Raw genomic sequence first — 18,604 nt, 5'->3', positions numbered from 1 at the left:
AAGTAACTTTAAGGTATTGCCACTGTGTACTGTGTAAAATTACACAAGTAAAATTTTTCTAAATTAGCAAAGAATTTTACTATTACAAACCATGTGCCTTAAATATCAGACATCATAAGACTGTGAAGAAAAAAAATCATAGGCATGACTGAGTTAATATTCATTATGTATCTCAATCTCTTTATAATAAGAAAAATAATCATATGTATTTTGTAATTTTTTATTTTAAGCTCATCTTAAGCATGACTTTTTGGTTTGTTTGGTGTTTTTGTTTGGTTTTTATATGTTTGGTTGATTGGTTTTGGTGTTTGCTTGTTTTCTTTTCTTTTCTTTTTTTTTTTGATGGAGTCCCAATGTAGCTTAGAATGTGGAAACATCCCTCCAAAGTGGTTTTGTGTTGTTTCTTCCAAGTGTCCCAGGAATACCACCTGCCCAGAATGACCTCTAAAATTTTTTAAATTTAATTCAAATTAGTATGACTTTGCAAAACCTATTCACAACTGAGCATATGATATATTTACTTTCCTGTGTATTTTTTTATCCTGAAGTTAATGTCTTTTTCTAAAAAATTTGCTTTAGTTTTCAATGTACTTTTCTCTAATTCAACCCTAGTGTCCCCAATTCTTTACATCTCTCCTCAGTTAATTCAAACATATTCAGAATTCTATCAATTTTATCTTCTTAATGAAATCAAGAACCCAGAGGTTTGTAACCTGTTAAAATTTGAACTGGTTACCAAACTAGGCCTACTGAATAACTGTTACCTTGGGATTTCCCTTCACCATTTCCTGGGGATTCCTTTCAATTCTCCCTTAATTCGAATCTCCTATTTCCTAGTTCCACACCTGCCCCTTTCTTGGTTCATTTCTCTATTTTGCTAGAACACATTCAGCAGTAGCTTCCTAAAAGAAGCTTCCTAAAAGAGATAATTGTTTAAGTCTCCATGACTGAAAATGCCTTTCCATCTATTTTAACTGATAAAATTTGGCCAGGTGTGAAACTCTAAGTAGGAAATCTTCTTTCTTCAGAAATGTAAAAGTACCACTCCACTGTCTTCTGGCTTCCTGATCCCATTCTGATCCCTGATCCTTTGCATAAAATATGTTTATTTTGTTTTGTTTTTTCTCTCTGGAGGTTGGTAGGATCTTCTCTCTCTCCTAATTGTTCTGAAATTTCATGAAGATATGTGTTGCTGTGAATCCACTGTGCTGAGCACCTGGAAAATCCTTTCCATCTGGAAACTCATGTCTTTCTGTTCTGGGGAAATTTCCTTGAATTAATTTTGCCTATCCATTTTCTATGTTTTCTCTTTTTTAAGATGCTTATTATCTTGAAAATGAACCTATAGGATGAGTCCCTCTAATTCTCTTATATTTTCTCTCATATTTTCAATCTCTGTCATTTTGCTCTACTTTGAGAGATTTCTTCAATTTCATTCTTTCTAGTGAGCTTTTCATTTCTGCTACCATAAAGTTCCTTTTTGTTCTTTATATGTTCCTTTCTTTATAGTATCTTGTTCCTATTTCATGGATGTAATAACTTCTCTATTCCCTATGAAAATGTTAATAATATTTCTGGGTTTTGCTTGTTTTTGCTTTTTAATTTCTATTTCCTTTCACAGTCACTGTTTCTTCAAAGTTGCTTTTTTTTCTGCATACTAGTTTTTCTGCATACTCTGGTGTCTACATTAGATGTTTTTTTTTAAATGTCTGGGGATACCTGCCTATCTGCTCTTATTTTAAAAGCTAATTGGATTATAGCCTTTTCCTCTACAGTGATAAGGCCAGGCAGTTTCCTTGGAGAAACCATGGTGCCTGTATCTTTAAGTCTTTCCTCTCAAACTAATTAAATTCCACAGAAGAGACTCTTCCAATTTCTTGTCTGGAAAATATATGCCTTGCTACCTGTATTCTGAGAATTACTCAGAAGAAAGCACAGGATGTCAACATTTTCTATTTACCTAACCAGTTACAATGTCAATTTCTTGTCTTGAGGATTACAAAACTATTCAGATAGTGCAAACCTCATAACTACAAGGTCAAAAGGTTTAAATTTCTCACAGGATACTCCTTGACCTTCAGATAGAGACAAGGTTCTTCGCTACCTCCCTTGGCCAGTAGGCAGAGTTCCTGCCACCTTTTGCTAAAGGTTTAGTCCTTCAAAGGGTCAAACTTTATACAGGGATTTCAGTTCCAACTCTCCAAACATACAGAGCTAAAACCTAAACTTTGTCAGTGTGTGAGTACTAAACCCCAAGCCCTTAGCAAGGTCCTGTAAACCATACCCCAAAACCTCTAGAACCACTTTTCAAATGCCACTGTATCAGCTCACATAACTATTGCTCTGGCTTTTAGTTTACCCTTAGTTTCCAGGGTAAAAATTTTAAATGTACTTACTATTTTTATTAGTATGAGATATCAAATGAGATACATAAAATTTATTCAAAGCATAAATATATCTGAATATACATAATATACAGAATGTCACTTTCCTGTGAAGATTAAAATTAAATTTCCACAGTTAATTCTCTGAAACTCAGTTCAGAGCTGTGTTTTCAAATTGAACAGCTATAGCTACTAATTTTGGTGTAATTTGAGGCAACTCATACACAACAATACTTTTTTTTTTTTGCGGTACACTGGCCTCTCACTGCTGTGGCCTCTCCCGTTGTGGAGCACAGACTCCGGACGCGCAGGCTCAGCGGCCATGGCTCACGGGCCCAGCCGCTCCGCGGCATGTGGGATCTTCCCAGACCGGGGCACGAACCCGTGTCCCCTGCATCAGCAGGCGGCCTCTCAACCGCTGTGCCACCAGGGAAGCCCACAACAATACTTTTATATTAAGTGTCCTATTGTTTGTGAAAAAAAATCTACCTACTAATTTCCTTGCAACAGCAAAAGAATCATGAGTACAGTAATATTAAAAATACTCCTTCCCTGAAAGATATTATATCATTATACAATACAGGGATATACTCCAGAAAAGATTCTCCTTTCTTCATCCTTTGTGTCGCAGACTAATCAACAGCCACATCTACTCCCCTATTCTTTCTCAGAAGAGCCCACCTCCCTGTACGGAGGCTGAAAAGAGCTGATAACTTGCTTTACCAGCCTTCCCACAGCTGGGGCATGGTCAAGTAATCTAATCCTGTCAAAGGCACCCATGAAGAATTCTGCTGGGGTTTTCTGGGAAAGCTTTCCTTCCCTGATAAGAGGAAATAGAAGAGAAATGCTTCCTCTCTCCTGCTTCTGCATGCAGCTGAATGAGGATGTGGTGCTTGGCTGCTTAAATCAACTGTTGACCATAAAGGGACAAGCCTGAGGGAAAAGGCCATGGACAAGACAGCAACGTGGACAGATAGAAAAAGCAGCCTTGGTGACATCACTGAGCTACTGACCAACTCTAGAACTGACCTGTTTCCGAGCTTTGTTCTTATAAACTCCTATGATCTGTTACTTGGAACCACCTGATAGACCTGCCATTTCTGATGCTTCAATCTTCTCAATCTCTGACCATTCCTTCAAAATCTTCTTCACAGGCTACTGTCTTCTGCCCTCAACTTAAATGTCAGTGGGGCCTATTTTGTTTATCCTGGGTTAATAACTGTCTTTAAAATTTTTTTTTCTCAATGTTCAATACTCTGTCACTAATTCAAGCTTTCTCTCCTAGTTCTTTAAATATCCTCTCAATTATTGCAAACATGTTAGGAATTTTACAATTTCGTTTTCTTGATTAGACATGAAGACATGGGACTATAAAAGGCATCCTGCACATATTTCCACATATTACACAGAAATTATATTTGTGTCTCTTTCTTACTAGACTGCAGGCTCCACAAAAACAACACCATATCATATTTGCTTTTGCACCAGACTCAATACATGTTACAGATGCCTTCAATAAACATGAGTTGAGCTGAACTCACCTTTATTTCACAATATTGTTAACGCTTTAAAGAAATCTCTCCTACATTTTTTGATGCTTGTTTTTTATGACCCTTATGACTTTTGCTTAATAACTAACAATTGTTCTAAAGGTAAGTCAGCACATATCAACAGGAATGATTTGTGTCAACTCCAGTTTTTAAAGGGACCAATAACTCATGAGTGTAGGAGTCTGTTATTTTGTGCAAATGAAAGACACACATACATACACATTCATTGGGTGGCAGATACTAAGGATGCTAGTTAAGGCAATTTAAAATTTAATAAATGTAAACACTCCCTAGAAGTCTTTCTGAAACCAATTAGAAAGAAAATCAAAACAAAAATGAAAAGAGACTATTAATATACCTAAGAATTTTCAGTCAGTACTGGTGATTAGAATCTTACATCAGTGACAGTTATATAGTAGAAATTTAATCTAAGCTTTTAATCCGTGCCTTTAAAAAAGAAAAGAAAAAAAGCTGAAAGCTGTACACGTATATGCATACTTTTTTTTTAAATCTCAGACTTGTCCTTTTTCCAACAACCACAAGCTAAATTGATTAACATGAAAAACTCCCTTCAGCATAATTTTCAAGGAATACAGTGTCCATCATAAAAGTATGCAGGGAAAGAGTAAACTGCTTGCTAACATGAGGGTTCAAGAAAGAATATTAACCTTATATGACAGCACATCATTTGGCATAACGTTTTAAGTAAAGAAGATAAAATGTTCCATGTAAACATCTTGGTTTTCAAATGACTGTATGCCAGGATATTTAAGAAAAACCACATTAATAAGTACCTTTGGAAAGTTTTTAAAGTAAATAATTATTATGCTTTTATAATTTTGCCCTATAAAGTACTTTATTTCCTACAGTACGATAGTCTATGACCAGCAGCCCAGTACTAGAAACACTCAATTATAGAATCACTGAACTGGAAGAAACATTTCATATAATCTAGTTCACTGTCTTCATTTTTCATTTGCTAAAACTGAAGTCAAGAAAAAATCAGGTGCTAAGGAAAAGGCAGAACTAGAATCTAGTTTCTCTTAGTCTCAGTCACATGGTCTTCTAGGATGTATCAATATTTCCTTATTACTTCTATCCTCTATCAATATTTTATAGTAACAATGGCAAAGTCAAAAAGAATCTTCCTAAATGTTTACAATTATCTGAAGATTATAGAATTGGTACAAGTACAGAACCATGTAGAAAAAAGGAAAACAGACAAAATGGTCTCATATTCTCTACTTACACCAACGTCAAATTACAAATAATACTACATTGAGAAATATTAAACTCAAATAGATATGAAGCATAAGAGCATTTAGAGCTAAATGCTACAAAATTTTATGTTAAACATGAAAACACTATAACTCACATTATCCATCTGTTTCCAGCACATGTCAAGGTATTGCTGGGCTTTTCGTCCCTCTTGAAGATGCTGAAGATCATAACAACAACCAAAAAAACAAACAAAACAAATTTTTAAATTACAATACCAATTAAAGCCTAAAGTCCCCAAAAGGCTTTTCACTTAATTTTTTTTCAAGGTACTAATTCTGTAAACTTTATCAAGACTTAGGAATAGATTATTAGTAAGGCAAAAATTCTCTAAAATGCATTTTATAGACTATTACTTAAATATTTTAAATATAATCTTTAAGACAGATTAAAGATGTCTCTTGGAAAATACATGATTATCTAAATAGGGGTTGACAAAGTTTTCTATAAAGGGTCAAATAAACATTTTAGGCTTTGCAAACCACACGGTCTCTGTCTCTGTTACAAATATTCAACTCTGCTAATATAATGCAAAAGCAGCCACACACAATATATAAGTGAATGAGTGTGCGCCTGTTCCAATAAAACTTTATGGTCACTAAAATTTGAATTTCATATAATTTTCACATGTCATAAAATATTCTTTTTTTCATTTTCAACTATCTAAAAATGTAAAAACCATTCTTAGCTCATGGTAACTAGGAAACAAAAACAGGCAGTAAACTAGATTTGTCCCACTGGCTGGAATTTAGCAAACCTCAGCCTTAAATCCAAAAGGATCACAAATTAGCAAGAATGTCTTGAGATAATTTTAGCTAGAAGAAATTTAGAGAAATAGAAAACCAGTTTATGCTGTATGACTATACATTATTTTAAAAAGCAAAGTAATTACTTCATTTCTGTGAAAATATTTCATATACTATTATAACTGTATAAAAATGACAAGAATTACCATTTTTCTTTCAGTTTTCAGATCATGAGCATATCTCATTAATTCACCATAAACTCTGTGCGCCATTTCTTCTGCTACTACTTCTCGCTGTCCTGCATAGTCATTTAACTCGTTAAGGATGTTAAAAAAGGCTATACACGAAGTAAACCTGACAAAAACATATTAAAAATGGTGAAATTTATTTTTACTTTCATTATAAATGTTTTTGTGAGGTATAGATTGAGCCTGATACTTAACAAATTTTAACATATTCAACCTAAATCTCAGCTACTAGCTCTAAATTAACTTTGTATGAAAAGAATCCTGCTTAAGCTCAAGTTGTACATGTTTATATATCTTCGGGCAGTCTTAATTTATAAATAAAAGGATATTTGGGGTCAAAAAATAATAAGAATACTACCTGCAGGCTCTTTTAGCATACTGGAATCTCTTACGTTGCCAATTAACTGCCCTGAGCTTGGGAATGAACTTGGTTGGATTCCTAGGCTTGGCAGCTGAACCTATTACAGAGATGATATGCTTTCTCTAGAGGACAGAACCTGCCAATTATACCACTCAAATGCATCTCGATGGGTGATCTACAGAACAATTTTGCTATCAGCTCTGGATACAGCTGCCTGTATGCCTGCCCACATCCTGAATGCAATTGAAGTGCCGCTATGGTTGGCACCACAGAGGGGTAAGCAGGGGCAAAAATAAGGGTTAAAAAAATGTGTGTGGAGGGAAGGAGAGAAACAAAGAGAATCACTGTATTAAAATGTATAGATCTACTTGAATACACTGCCGGAACACTCTTACATAAGCTGAAGGTGGACAGCTCAGCTAGGACTCCATTAACACTAAACCTGAGAATCCTCTAACAACTGACAATTACACACAAAGTTGTTTTAAGTATAGTCTCCTTTTGTTTCTGCATTTTACAACTATCCATGTATCCCCCTGTTTAAGAATGCCAAAAAGCTCACAGGCAAAGGTTTGCTCATAGGCAAACCTTTTATTCAGAGTTCCAAAATTACCCTGAAAACCTTATTCCTTTTCATTAATCCTTTAAATCAACCAGCCAAATTGTTTTACTACCTGTAAAAGTAAAAGCAAGAATCTAACAAGCTGACAGCTACAAAATAAAGTATGGAAAAAATACCCTTTTCTTCTGGAGACTACATCATTCAAGTGGAGTCCCAGTCCACCTATTACTTAGAAATCACACTTCAACTATTCTAAAAAGCTATTATCAAGCCCCCTGAAGTATGCAACCTCATAAGAAAAAACAGTAGTTTCCTCTTTCATAAACATTATGATTTTTTATTAAAATAAACTTTTAAAAATCTTTATAAAAAGCTAATGGCATAATATTTATTTTACTAAATAACAAAAATATAGGTCTTCTTTTAAACTTTAATATGCAAACGTAAATAGGTATATAATTTACCTTGGCTCTTCATCTTTGGTGGAACGTTTGGGACAGTACTTCTTAACCAGATTTCTATAGGAAGAAGATTTTTTAAAATTTACTAAAATACTGTTGTTGAAATTCAAATACTCTGAATGTTTCCAATTTCATTATATCAAGAATTTAATGATGTAAAAAAATTAAGACAGCAACATGATTGCCTATTACCATGATAATAGACAATCATTACTTACATTTTCTCCTTAAAATACTGATTCCTGTAGAAAGAAATGTTATTTCTATGTTTATACGAGTGTAATAGTAACAATTTGGTTGATTATGCTATCAAACTAAAAAGAATTAAGAGGAAGAATAAAAAAAACAAAGTACTCAGTATATGAAACAAAGTACTCAGTATATGAAACTGAGTTATGGCAGAAAGACACGTATTTCAAGGAAATACTATCATTATTTTCTTTTGTAAATCAGGGATTATGATACTAACTAAGGTAAAATGTAAACAGATGCGGACCCACTACAGGATAAAAGAATAGTTCGTCAGTATCCTCTGTAACTCTACTTTTATATGAAAATCACTATGTGATCCTTAACCTTCTCTTTCTTTAGGCAAATGAATTAATTCCAATTGTAACTTTCTCTGCCTGTATCTATGTCCATTCTTGACAGTCTCGGACTAGAATGCTACCTCATTTCATCTTTGCAAAATCAGGGGCAGACAAGCACATGGACTCTGGAGTCAAACTGGACTACGTGGGTTTTGTGTGGCTTCTGTGTGACCTTGGGCAATTTACTCACACTCTTTGTGCCCAGTTTTCTATAAATGGTGATACACAGTACCTCTAACCCATAAGGTTATGAGAATTAAAGTAGACAATATTTGCAAAGCATTAACCACAGTCCTTTATACCACGCTCCTGAAAATATGATCCATGGACCAGTAAAGGTCCAGACTCCTCATTACCTATCCCACAACAAGCTAAGTACAGAAGTTGAGAGTAGTTTTATAAATGTTGAATCTAACAGTAAAAAAAAGTAGGGCCTGTATTTCATGTCTCCTTTTATGTCATTTTTTTCTAGCATTAAATTTTTATTGTATTTTATAAAAGCATCACTAGAAACTTTAAAAGAAACTAGTCCATCATCACAAATAATTTGAGATGTACTGGTTTAAACTATAATATCTATGGAAATCAGCAATTATGAGGTAACTGATTAACTTATTATGGTTATAACCACAGTCTCCAACCTATAAATGGGTTGCATGCTGGAAATTACTTTTAAAGTCAGTGATTTTCAACCATGAGTCCCTGAATTACTTTAAATAAAAACAAGTCAAACCTGGGCGAAGAACATTCCAAAGAGCAAGTAGTTTCAAATTCTGAACATAATTTTGTATATCAACATTTTAAGCATTGTTTAGAGTTATAGGCTATAATTGACATTTGTTGTCTATGCCTACCTGCATCACTCACTACACTTTTTTATTCTGTAACAGTTTGTAGCAGACATATTTCTGCTCATCAAAGAACCCTATTGGGCTTCCCTGGTGGCGCAGTGGATGGGGGTCCGCCTGCCGATGCAGGGGACACGGGTTCATGCCCTGGTCCGGGAGGGTCCCACATGCCGCGGAGCGGCTGGGCCGTGGGCCGTGGCCGCTGGGCCTGCGCGTCCGGAGCCTGTGCTCCGCAACGGGAGAGGCCGCAGCGGTGAGAGGCCCACGTACCGCAAAAAAAAATAAAGAAATAAAGGTCCCTATTATTTCACACATTTTCCAGCACACTTGCAGTTAGGCAGAACCATGTGGCTAATTCTGTATATAATGGGCTGTTAGCTCTGTGTTAAGTACCAAGCTAAAGCATTATAGTTCATGCATAAACGTCTGGGCTTCTTCATTCCCTGATGAAGCAACTGTGGAGGCTTCATGTTAAGATCAAGGTGAAAACAGTATGGGTTCTTGAGTTACCACATGGACTACTAGAGTTATCACCTAGCCTTGTGGCTGACTTTGCATGAGCAAGAAATAAGCTTTTGCTGCGTAAAGTCCGTGAGATTTGGGAGTTATTATTCTAGTACAGCCTAGCATAACCTAAACTACAACTCCTCTATTGTCACGTCTACGTAATTGTGGTGGGTTGGTCACATATAACAGTCCAGAAACACTTATTTGATCCAGGCCCATTAATCCAGGCCAAAGTCAATGCTAAAATTTCTGTTGAAATTCTTGGTAAGATATGTTTTTTTCTTTTTTTTTAATTTTTATTTTATAATGGAGTATAGTTGATTAACAATGTTGTGTTAGTTTCAGGTGTACAGCAAAGTAATTCAGTTATACATATAAATATATCTATTCTTTTTCAAATTCTTTTCCCATTTAGGTTATTACAGAATACTGAGCAGAGTTCCCTGTGCTGTACAATAGGTCCTTGTTGTTCATCAACATGTTCTCTTTATGCTGAAGCTAAGTTGACAGGACACAATCCTGGAGGCCCCACGTGTAAAGAGCCTACTTGGGTATTAAATCAACAGAAAGGACAACAAAACCAAGAGAAAAAGAGAGAAATTCTTACTTTTCTGAGTACCCAGATCCCTAAACTTTTCAGTCAAATAAGCCATAAATTCCTTTCTTTGCTTAAACCAATATGACTTGGGCTTCTGACACTTGAAAGAATTATGACTACTACCACAGATATTAACACAAAAGTCTTAACGTACTCACAGCTTAAACACAGCATAAACAACACTAATTTGAACTCTAGCTTCTGGGAGGAAGAGCACAAATACCACAAGAGGGAAGGGGAAGAAGAAGGTAATATTACTTTTACCTTTTGAGCATGCACAGTTAATCCTCAGCAATTTTTTAAAATTTGTCTTGCCTCTCTTATGTACAGTCACCCATCTATGGGAAGCTCTTCCCAAGCCCCAATAAAGCCCTCAGAAACCATATACAAACCACTAAGACTCCATCCAAGCCTACCCTGCCACTAGAAAAACTACAGCATGGTCCAAAATGTTCTTGTATTCCACTAAATCTAAACTTCTATTCTAGGAAAACATATGCCCTAGAAGAAGACACAACAAATTATTAATAGTACTCATTTCTAGGGAGAGGGGCTGGGAAGTGACTAAAGTTTAAATGTGTTACAGGGATCATATACTGTTTTTTAATTTAAAAACAAATTAATGATAAAAGCATACCCAAAGAATTTATCCCCTCAAAGCAGCTGATCTCAGTTGGGCCTTCTAAGAAAACAGTCTGAAGTCGGCAAAAATACACACCAAGGTGTGACTGGTTACTAAGTCCCACAAATCCTTGCTTTGAATTTTTAACATAATATGCTTATTAGGTCAAATAAATCTCTGGCTAGTCTTAAATATGTAACTGTAAAACAGGCAGGTTCCTCCTAAACTAAAAATATTTTAGGCAATTCATCTCTCTCAAGAAATCTGCCCTTAGAACCCTCTTGCACTGCTGGTGGGAATGTAAATTGATACAGCCACTACGGAGAACAGTATGGAGGTTCCTTAAAAAACTAAAAATAGAACTACCATACGACCCAGTAATCCCATTACTGGGCATGTACCCTGAGAAAACCATAATTCACAAAGAGTCATGTACCACAATGTTCACTGCAGCTCTATTTACAACAGCCAGGACATGGAAGCAACCTAAGTGTCCATCGACAGATAAAGATGTGACACATATATACAATGGAATATTACTCAGCCATAAAAAGAAACAAAATTGAGTTATTTGTAGTGAGGTGGATGGACCTAGAGTCTGTCATACAGAGTGAAGTCAGAAAGAGAAAAACAAATACCATATGCTAACACATATACATGGAATCTAAAAAAAAAAAAAAGGTTCTGAAGAACCTAGGGGCAGGACAGGAATAAAGATGCAGACGTAGAGAATGGACTTGAGGACACGGGGAGGGGGAAGGGTAAGCTGGGATGAAGTGAGAGAGTGGCAGGGACATATATACACTACCAAATGTAAAATAGATAGCTAGTGGGAAGCAGCCGCATAGCACAGGGAGATCAGCTCAGTGCTTTGTGACCACCTAGAGGGGTGGGATAGGGAGGGTGGGAGGGAGACGCAAGAGGGAGGAGATATGGTAATATATGTATATGTATACCTGATTCACTTTGTTATAAAGCAGAAACTAACACACCATTGTAAAGCAGTTATACTCCAATAAAGATGTTAAAAAAAAGAAGAAGAAATCTGCCCTTAGAACCCTCCTACACTGTTGGTGGGAATGTAACTGGTACAGCCACTACTGAGAACAGTGTGGAGGTTCCTTAAGAAACTAAAAATAGAGCTACCATATGATCCAGCAATCCCACTCCTGGGCATATACCGGAGAAAAACATGGTTCGAAAGGATACATGCACCCCAGTGTTCAATTGCAGCACTGTTTACAATAGCCAAGACATGGAAGCAATCTAAATATCCATTGACAGATTAGTGGATAAAGAAGATTTGGTACACATATACAACGGAATACTACTCAGCCATTAAAATGAATGAAATAATGCCAGTTGCAGCAACATGGATGGACCTGGAGATTATCATACTAAGTGAAGTAAATCAGACAGAGAAAGACAAATATCATATTATATTGCTTATATGCAGAATCTAAGAAAAAGATACAAATGAACTTATTTACAAAACAGAAACAGACTCACAGACTTAAAGAACAAACTTATAGTTATCTGGGGCGGGGGAGGGGAAAGGTGAGGGGGAGGGATAGACTGGGAGTTTGGGATTGACATGTACACACTGCTGTATTGAAAATAAATATCCAACAAGGACCTATTGTCTCAGCTCAGTACTCTGTAATAACCTAAATAGAAAAAGAATTTGAAAAAGAATAGATACATGTATATGTATAACGGAATCACTTTGCTGTACATCTGAAGCTAATACAACATTGTTAATCAAACTATACTCCAATATAAAATAAATATTAAAAAAAAAAAAGAAAAAGAAATCTGCCCTTAGTGTCAGTTTCCCTAGGCTACTGTTTTTGAAATTTTCCTCTCTTCTAAGTCCAGAGATTCTCCAAGTAACCAATTATGATAGCAGTTTTTATATGTAAGACATGTTTTGAATAGCATGTTATGAATCAGGAATTAATTAAAACCAAGTTTTATACAGATACAATACATATTATAGAAATTATAATGGATGTCATAGATAAGCTAATACTTTGTTTTGATGTGTGTGTGTTTCATCCATGTTTTCTAAGAACCTTAGGATCATGCACCATGGATACAGAGGAATTAACACTCTTCCTTCAGTAGCCTGAGAAGGCTTCTAAATGTAATGGGTTTCTCCAAATATTATAGTATTCTCTATATATCCTAATTGTATATGTGATATTAAATATATCATACTACTTAATTTATATTTAAATTGCTGATTTTAATATTTTTTACCCATTCTAGTTTTGTCAGGTTTATATGAGTTTTAGTGAAAATTATAAAGTATTCCAAATAATTTCTCAAAACTTTAATTCATTTTTATTTAAACTACATTTTACAGTTAAATGATGAGGTACAAGATACCTCAAAAAATTTTAAGCAGAAAATCACCTCTATACGTTTTCAATCTTTCAACATTTGAGAGGCTCTGAGCTCTAATTACTGTTTAACAGGTGATCAATACCATATTTATTTGTAAAATGGGACACAAATCATACTATGGCAGAAGGGTAGTATTAGATATCTGAGACTGACTAGTATCCCTTTTCTTAATTGCTGTCCCTATATCTAACGGTTAACATGCTTAGGAATTACCAGATTAAGACAAACGGCCCTATTTGTGGGCCTCAGCTAAGTGATCCAGAGATAGAAAACTGAATCTGGCTGGGCCAAAGAGTTCTCTTATTGGAATTTTTAAGTGTTTGTACCTGATACAGCTTTGAGATCAGTACAAGAGCTGAATCTCTGAGACATAAAACTGAAGGTTGGTGAGTATATTTCCTGCCATGTGGAGAAAAAAGGCCAGTCTGCACTGAAAGAATGAAGCCAACACATAAAAAGAAGCCCAAAAAGGAGCGGGAGAGGGGGGGCGGGGGGGGGAGGAGGGAAGGAGGGAGGGAGGGAGGGAGGAAGACAACAAAGGTCTCTGGCTGTGTTTCAGATCCTGACTTTTTTTTCCCCTGTGACCTAGCTGCATCCCAGGACTTCCAGCAGCTGAACTGTTCAACCTCTTCTTGAGCTCAAGTTAAAAAATCAATTAAAAAAAATCAAATTAATAAAAGATATCAATAAATAAATCAATAAATATCTCTTCTCAATAAATTTACCATTAAACAAAGTAGCTCACTGGGGTTTCCAACACTTACAGACACAAATCTTTCCTTATAGTAGAAAACTGAATGTAAAAGATATCCACATACAAAAGAATGAAGCTGTACCCCTACCTTACAACCATATAAAAACATTAACTCAAAATGGGTCAAAGATCTAAACGTAAGAGCTAAAACTATAAAACTCTTAGAAGAAAACATAGGGAAAAGTTTTACAACATTGGATTTGGCAATGATTTCTTGGATATGACACCAAAAGCACAGACAACAAATGAAAAAATAGATAAACCAAACATCAAAATTTAAAACTTTGTGCATCAAAGGTCATGATCAACAGAGTGAAAAGGCAACTGTGGAATGGCAGAAAGGATCTGCAAGTCATATATCGGATAAGAGGTTACAATCCAGACTGTATAGAGAACACCTAAAACGCAATAATAAAAAAACAAACAATCCAATTTAAAAAATCGGCAAAGAATTTGAATAGCATTTCTCCAAAGATATACAAACGGCCAGCCAAGCATATGAAAAAATACTCAGTGTCACTAATCATTAGGGAAGTGCAAATCAGAGCCACAATGAGATTTCTTACACCCATCAGAATGGCTACTGTCAAGAAAAAAGAAACAAAGAAAACACCCAGAAAATATTAAGCGTTGGCAAGGATGTGGAAAAATTAGAACCCTTGTGCATTGCTGGTAGGGATGCAAAATAGATCAGCCACTGCAGAAAATAGTATGGTAGTCCTCAAAAAAATTAAACATAGAACTACCATAAGATCTAGCAATTCCTCTTGTAGGTATATAGCCACAAGAATTGAAAGCAGGGACTCAGATATTTGGACACCATGTTCATAAAATCATTACTCACAATATGGAAAAGGTGGAAGAACCCCAAATGTTCATCAACAGATGAATGGATAAACAAAGTGTGGTATTATCTGTACAATGGAATAATATTCAACCTTAAAAAGGAAGGAAATTCTGATACATTTCCCAACATGGATAAACCCTTACAACATTATGTTAAGTAAAATAAACCAGTCAAAAAAAAAATACTGTATGATTTCACTTATGCAGTACCTAGAGTAGTCAATTTCACAGACACAGAAAGTATTAATAGAATTGCCAGAGCCTAGGGGAAGGGGAAAATGGGGAGTTGTTTGATAGGCAGAGTTTCAGTTGTTCAAGATGAGTAAGTTCTAGGAATTGGTCACAGAGCAGTACGAATATACTTAATATACATATTTATATTTCAGCTTGAGATAGAGCTGAAATACACACTTAAAAATGATTAAGAGAGTAAATTTCACGTTAGGTACATTTTACCACAATTTTTAAAAATTGAATGTAAAAAAGTGATTACTACAAGTAGTATTAGACAAATTCTGAATACTGTATTTGCTTTTTTAAGGGACATGCTTCATTCTCATTATACCTCTACTGGTGGTAAATGGCGAAATAGACCGATAACAAGAAGAAATAAGAGGACTTAAGTATTTATGCCTGAAAGACCTAGAAGAAAAACCAAACAAGCTTCAATGGATGTGAAGGTAAACAAAGTATTTCATTTCTTAAAAATGCCAGTTCCTAATTTTGCTTGATCTTTAGCCTGTCAAGGATACACAGTATCTAAAATGTGAAGGGGACTATGCATTTATGGTATCAGCTTCATAGTCTATACCCAAAGAATATATTCAACAATTCATTGCTATTTAGGATGTGATAGGCATAACAATGTGATCTCTAATCAACCTGCAAATCTTCCAGAAGAATATTTTCAGGCATGTTCAAGACAGAAAAGAGGAAAATTATTTTATTGCTCAATTTAGACTGAGGAAGGAGCAGATTGGCACAGACTTAAGTATTATACTTTTCGGAGAAATTTTGTTCTGCAAGTTGATAACTTCTGTTTTCCTTCTAAATATTAGATTCTTAAAGCAGAACTATATAACACAGTCCTAGCTTCAAGTCAGCAGCTTAATCTATCTGATTTGCCTATATTTTAAACCTAGAGGATGATGAAAACATTTTGTCTCATTTCAGACACTCCTACACAATTCAAATGGCTAAACAAATAACTCAGAAATAAAACTATTAAAGGCATTATGAAAGAGCTAAGAGATTAAGTGATCTATATAGCCAACATCATTGACAACCTTCTTATTTCTTTATAGTTGTTTAAACAAGATCTTTAAATCCTTTTCACTGGAAAGCTCACTATCAAAATGTTTACCATAACTGGGTTGAACTTATTTTCTTTCTTAAGAGCTTTATGTTTTACTTGTTAGGTTCTGCTTCATTTTTTAAGGAAACAGTTTAATATAAAAATCAGGAATAGGCTTCATGATTCTTGTTAAGGTGATGAGCTTGAATTTCTTGACTAGTAAAGCAGTAGAGTTCATTGATTGAATCATTCCACAAAAGTTTACTGCTGTATGCTGACTACAGGGCAAGTACTCTACAGGTCTTAGAAATAGGACAACAAAGATCAACAAACTCTTGTGAAGATTAAATGAGATCGCATCCTACATAAACTGAAAATAACAAACAACCCTATTGCTGCAAATGTAGGTTAGTAGTCTGGTGGATAATTAAGTTGAGGGTTGGGGGCATCTTTTAGGTATAACAGAATGAACTGAGATAACATTAGAGCTCCATGGCACACAAAAAGTACAAGGATAGGAGCAGAAAAATGCCAATGATCGAAAAACAAACAGCTAGAAAACTGAAAACAAAAATAAATTTTTTAAAAATTAAAAAAAACAAATGAAAAACAAAAAACCCAAACAGCTAAAATATTGTAATGATAAGTATATGAAGTCCAAATCAAACATATCAAGAAAATATACTTATATTACATTAAAAAAAAGGTTCTCCAATTGTCATGCTATTTCCTCTCCTCTGATAAACCACCAAAAGAAAATAGCTAATAGAGTTAAGGAGAATATTACAGGCAAAGAAGCAGAGAGAACTAACATTATGCTATCCCTAGCTCCAATTTATAATAGGTTATAGGAATAATAAAAGTAAAAAGCATTTATCTTAAATTCTCATAATTAAATTTTTAAACTTCCTTAATGACAAGTACATTTTCTTAAAAGGAAGGACTTCTAAAATGTTAACCTTTTATTTTAACCTGTTCTTATCTTTATGGAAAAAGATACAACTAGCCCTAAATTTATGAAGTACATAATTTAATTTATATTTAATTAAATTTCTATAATTTAATTGTTTATAATTAATTGTTACATTATAAACAGATGTGTTAGTTGGAAAGAGTATGTTATGTAGTTTTTAGATAATTTATTATTGTCCCTAGTAAAATACCTTAGAAACCCAAAGATGTCTCAATGGCACTAGGTACTGGTGATAGAAAAATATCCTCTTCAATGAGAATTAGTCATTCTCCCTATGCTGAGAGGCAGCACCAAGTACTCAGACTCTGCAGCTAGATTTGAGCCAGCTAGCTCTTTCTTCACCTCTCTGTAACTCAGTTTCTTAATGTATAAAGTAATACCAACATCTCATTGGGTTTTTATGAAAATGAAATAAATTATAAGATGTGTAAAAGCACTGAGAATAGTGCTGGCACATTAAATGCTATGTTAAGTGTTAAGTAAATACCAAAAAGTGCTTGTTCTGTGCCAGAGACTATTCTAGAAGTTAGGAATAAGCACTGCACAGAACAAACAAGAATCTTTTTCCTTTGTGGAGTTTATCTTTTATTAGGGAGACTATTTTCTAGAATTAAGAGGCAAAAACTATTTAGCCAGTAACTCATCTGGATACAGGCACCTAGATATGTACCAGGCAGGCTCAGGAACTACCAGAGACTGACAAGAATGAAAGAGTTCCCACAAGATCCATTCTATGAAGAAAATTAATATAGGGAATAGTTGCTCCTGCTTGTATCCAGATGCCAGTCTTAGGGTTTACTACATTAAGCAGTTTGATCAAAAACTCAGGGGAGACCAAAGAGTCACAAGTTAAACAATGGCCAACCAAAGAATAAAAGTAATCTCTACTTTCCACAAGTCAGTACAAAGATGAGCTCCCTAGGTTCTTCGGAGACTAAACAGTGGGATAGGAATAGAAAATTCTGATAAAGAGACATGAGAAAATAAAGACTAAATAGAAAATAGAAACTGGTTTTATTTGCATTATTCTATATCTAAGCCTATTCTAAATATTTGGGACAGCTCTTAGTAGAGCAATCTCTTCACATTGATGTGTATGACATAAACTCTAGTATGGATAGAAAGCAGTACACGGTCAAAGGTTCACCATATAGTTAGAGATCCTAATTTCTAAACTAAAGTGAAACACAGGTCATTCAATTATTTATGCATTCAACTTACATTCACTCAGCTCTAGAGGTACCAGCTATGTTGCCAGGGTTGGCAAGGTACAGAAATAAAAATAAGATCCAAGAAATTTGGAGAGATTTCTGTTCTGGTTAAGGTAAGAGTAAGTTTTAGGCTTCCCATTGTCCAATCTATTTCTCTCCCAGTACCACGCTGTCACGATTGAGCCAAAAAGGAATGATCTGGGGTGGAAGTAGGGGAATATAATTTCATGCAGCAATCTCTATGATAGAATTTAATGCTGTAATTATTTTTACTAGAAAAAAATGATACATACTATTAGGTATATAGAGCTTCTTTTTTCACTTAAGAAAATTTAGTCAATCTCTGTCATACAAATACAATA

General features: G+C 34.8%; 1 protein-coding gene across 2 annotated transcripts in view; it reads right to left on the bottom strand.

Moving 5' to 3' along the window:
* Positions 1-18,604, bottom strand: part of FNBP1L (formin binding protein 1 like) — a 138,930-nt gene that overhangs the window by 47,965 nt on the left and 72,361 nt on the right. For both annotated transcript variants that reach the window (XM_027114368.1, XM_027114369.1), the window contains exons 3-5: positions 7,594-7,647; positions 6,165-6,312; positions 5,310-5,372 (exon numbers count right to left, since the gene is read on the bottom strand). In XM_027114368.1, the coding sequence (XP_026970169.1) occupies positions 5,310-5,372; positions 6,165-6,312; positions 7,594-7,647 (265 nt within the window). The remainder of the gene's footprint in view (positions 1-5,309; positions 5,373-6,164; positions 6,313-7,593; positions 7,648-18,604) is intronic.

This window comes from Aethalodelphis obliquidens, unplaced genomic scaffold, assembly GCF_003676395.1.
Source record: "Aethalodelphis obliquidens isolate GAN/ISIS:26980383/991018 unplaced genomic scaffold, ASM367639v1 scaffold13, whole genome shotgun sequence".
Lineage (NCBI taxonomy): Eukaryota > Metazoa > Chordata > Mammalia > Artiodactyla > Delphinidae > Aethalodelphis > Aethalodelphis obliquidens.
The sequence above is the reverse complement of the archived record's forward strand: the minus strand, read 5'-3'. Positions and strand labels throughout refer to the sequence as shown.